Raw genomic sequence first — 4,349 nt, forward strand, 5'->3', positions numbered from 1 at the left:
TTTAGTCAGTATATAGTACGCTCAATACGTGCGTACATCCAATAGGGGCAATTTAATGTTGTGTAACTGCAGGTAGTCCGACATTACGTCAACCGTACCGTGTTTTATGAAAAATAAGTATAACTTGTCATATTAGAACTAACTAATAATTTTAACATTAATACAAACTAAGGTATACAGTTTCGGAAGCAGCAAAATACAACATAACTTGAGAGTATTCAAACATGTCAAATTTCCCAAAAAATACGATCCACATATTACTCTAGCACAGTTAGTTATGTATCAAAGTTCCAGAAAATACGTTCCATCGGTCATTGTTCGATTCCACCAGTATGTCTCCCGTGGCCGCATTCCAGCTTTTTACTGAAGCCGTCTGACTAGCTTTCAAGACAGCCGTTGTTTCTACGTTAAAACAAATCATATCGCTTACTTCATTTCCGTAGTATCTGCTTATAGCATATACAATATCTTCTATATAGATTCCGAATGTGATATGTTTTCCCGGATTGAGACACAGCTGACTAGTGAAAAGGTATGTGCCATCAATCGGAGCTGTAAATATCCCTGTAGTGTTGTCATAGGCGTTTCCAATGTTTACAATGTTTTTGGTGAACACAATCACTTTATTTTCGTCTGGGTCAAGTGAGGAAGGGGTTCTGGCTTTAAATGCAATATTTCGTACCACAGCTGCCTCTTAAAAAAGAAAAAGAAAATAAAAAATTGACTTTATCGAATTCAAAGCATCTATTTGTTTCACCTAGTTTCAAACCACTATTTAGAACTTGACATCAACTGCCCTCTTTGACATTTCGTGGATTTCAAACATTTACCCCGTGTGAAATAAGGGAATACCATGTTCTCATCTGTGACCCCCGGCTGTGATTGATGATATTTGATAGACAAGGTCTGTCTGAATTAAATGCTTTATGTGGAATCTAAAGAACATCTTTAAATTAAAATATACTAGAAGTTAGTCTATGTCTCAATCTTTCTTTCTGGGTACATTACTAAAGTAATTCAGTTTCTATTCAACATATAACCAAAGCCTCCGCGTTGTATATCGTCCGATATACCATGGTGCAGAATTCAGAAATTGAACCATGAAGGTGTTAAATATACAAGCATCTAAATGCTGAACCATTGTAAATTTGACAATAGATCACAAGAAAGCCTTGTTTATTTTTATTTACATGTTCATTAAAACATGATGATAAAAGTTATGCTGAGCTTGATTCATCCGAGCAGTAATGAAGCGGACATCATGTGGCTATTTGCATCATGACCTACGTAATCGTGTTCTCTCAGCGGTCCGCGCGTAAACCTTTATTTATCGGAGAATATACAACGCTTGACTTCCTTCTTTGTTTAACTGACAAAACCATTGATGTATTATGTTTGCAACTGTTTTTAATAGTTTCTATTTCATTATGACCAAGACTTGGTCTTTTCTTCGATCTGAGTAAAACCGAAGAAAATGTTTTTAAGATGATTTGAAAAAAAGAGCCAGTGATACTTCCGAGGCGGTGCTAATGACCGGAACTACACGAGAAATGTAAACAAAGACAGAGGGCGAGTTTAATTATTACTTTCTTTTACAAAAAACTCCTTATTTCAAAAAGGGGCAATGTTATTCCACTCAGATTGGTCAGACAGTTTAAGGAAAGCAGATCGTTCTCTAATAACTTAAAAACGTTGAACACCCTGATACTGAATGTGCCTTGACTCCCACTCTGGTTCTAAGCGCCTCCTCTGTGTCCCTGGCTCATCCTCCTAGCCAAAAATACACATAGACGGTAGCAATCCGCCAACAAATCACGTAGATTATACACTTATAAAACATTCCTTTCAACAACATCCGAACGATGACTTTGAAATCTCTGACTTGTGTAAATTAGGGCGAAATACATAGACATATGTCCACTTTCGGTTTAATTCGGTCCTATTTCACAACTTTCAAAAATTTTCACGTCAAGACATGCCTTCGCCCTGCAGACCGACCTGCATAGATATGAAGTTTGACCAATTCTAAATGGCAAAAAAAAATGCCCCTTTTTGAAAATAAGGACTTAAATTTGTTAAAGAAAGTAAAAAATAAACCCACCTTCTGTCTTTGTTTACATTTCTCGTGTAGTTCCGATAATTAGCGCCGCCTCGGAAGTATCACTTTACTCTTTTTTCAACTCACCTCCATAAAGAGTGAGATCCAGTGTTTACAGCCCATGTTATTGCTTGTAATGTTCATATTGATATACTTTGTTTAAAAAACATTTTCTTCAGTTGTATCATATCGAAGAAAAGAGAAAGTCTTGGTCATAATAAAAAAGAAAATATTGAAAACATAAAACAGTTGCAAACATACATCGATGGTTATAATAAATACCTCCAAACTCTTTTATTTTGTTGTCGTATTCTTCAAGTGTCTTTGCCGTTTCTGCTCTTAGATCTTTGATTGTCTTCGATGCCTTCACTTCATTATCATTCAACACTTTCCTGACTTCAGTTTTCAGCGCTTCGGATTCCTCGGTTACCTTCTCCCAGTTTTGTTTCAGTTGCTTTAACGATTCCAGAACGAGGCTGATGGTATTCTTTATTTCCTTTTCCATCTGTCCAACATTAAATTCCACTCTTACCATTTTCTCCAGGAGTTGTTCTTCATAGGCAAATTTAGAACAAACTGGTTCAGAAACAGTTGTTGTTAAGAATAAACAAACTAAAAGAAAGAAGCGCAATCGTTTGAATTCCATTTTTGTAGGTATGTGTTTCATATTTACTGAATATTTCATTAATATTTAAAAAGTCTTCAGCTACAATGCTCAAACGTTATGCTTCTTAACAATGAGCGTTCCCATGTGGGAAAAGCTACGCACAAATAAAATAGAGTTCTTGTATAACTACTGTTTGTTTTATATTTTCTGTAACCTTATTATACTTCTCTGTTAGAAAGGGACATACAGTTTAAATTTAACTTTATTGAACATTATATCACGATTTCATTTCTTGTCCCAAGTTTATAACATAATTAGCTGTATTACAAAGAATACTGTGTGGCCTGGCCAGTTCTGTGACAAAATGTTTGACAAAAACTTCAAAAAGAAAAACAATCAAAATAAAACTAACAAGGAATCGGTAAAACCGAATGATGCTCCCGAATGCATGTGCTTGTCCCAATATCGGGATTAATGTACTAGAAACCAAAAAAAAAAAAAAAAAAAAAAAGGAGATGATAAAAAGACGAAAATTGAATAAAGGGAGATAATTCAAAACTAGGTAAGGTAGAGTTATGGTTCTTTGACACTGTACTTTCCGTCAATGGCTTCTATTATTCTGTGAAGTGTCAATGAAATACCATCATTACTTTTCAAGTAATGCTCCGGACAAGCCTTATTTGATAATAGGAGATATTTCAAAAACAAGGTAAAGTAGAGTTATGGTTCTTTAACACTGCACTTTGTCTCAATGGCCTGTATAATTATGTGAAGTTTCAATCAAATGCCATTAATACTTTATAAATACTTTCAAGTTATACTCCGGTCAAAAGTGTGACGAACGGACGGACGGGCCGAAGGACGGACAAAGCGGCAACTATATGCTCGCCCTTCAGGGAGATAAAAATGACAGTCATATATAGGAACATATATAATGCGTGCGTGCGTGCGTGCGTGCGTGTGTGTTTGTTTGAAAAATTTGGAATATTTTGTTATACTTTGGTCAATATCCATCATTTTAAAACTAAGGTACTGAAGATATGAATTCAAAAGTATATAATTTTTCTCCAGTGTCAAAGATGAAGTTAACTGACATACCAAGTCTGTTTTATATTAAAAAGAAATAAGCAAAACATATAAAATGCATTTATCAGAATTAAATCTGACGTACATTTTTTTCATCTTTCTCCTTTCTGCTTTACAATTTTACGAGAAATATGCAGCAGAATTCAGTTTTTGTTATGGTTTAGTTTGGAACACAACATCGTACATTAGGGCTGCACTAAATAAAATGAGTTTGCAGACCAATCCTATATCGGCACTGAGGTGGTACATTTTTATCCTCCTCTTTCCTTTCTCCTCTACCCAATTTACTCCCAAGTTACTATTTTGCTGTCGCTCTCCAAGTAGTATTCTTCATACAGTTTACTATACACGTGTTACTCCGATGTAGTTCATTTCCTGTATTCTTATAGTACTGGACTGGCAGTACAAAATGTCATATCAGTTCTATCATATGTTTGCCTTTCTGTTATCCATTTAATTTTACCTTTCGTTTCTTATTTATTTCCCGGGCTACCTATTTCTTCTCATAGTGACTTCAAACCTTAATAAGTTTACTCTCGGCTGATAACGAATATAGAC

At 35.0% G+C, this 4,349-nt stretch overlaps 1 protein-coding gene across 1 annotated transcript; it reads right to left on the reverse strand.

Annotated features, from left to right (window-relative positions):
- Positions 1–271: 271 nt before the first annotated feature.
- On the reverse strand, positions 272–2,775 carry LOC128552418 (uncharacterized). Its single transcript, XM_053533454.1, has 2 exons — positions 2,381–2,775; positions 272–693 (listed from the first exon to the last, which is right to left on the reverse strand). Exons 1-2 carry the CDS (start codon positions 2,763–2,765, stop codon positions 272–274), a joined length of 807 nt encoding a protein of 268 aa, XP_053389429.1. The 5' UTR covers positions 2,766–2,775.
- Positions 2,776–4,349: the final 1,574 nt, after the last annotated feature.

This window comes from Mercenaria mercenaria, unplaced genomic scaffold (genome assembly GCF_021730395.1).
Source record: "Mercenaria mercenaria strain notata unplaced genomic scaffold, MADL_Memer_1 contig_2790, whole genome shotgun sequence".
NCBI lineage: Eukaryota > Metazoa > Mollusca > Bivalvia > Venerida > Veneridae > Mercenaria > Mercenaria mercenaria.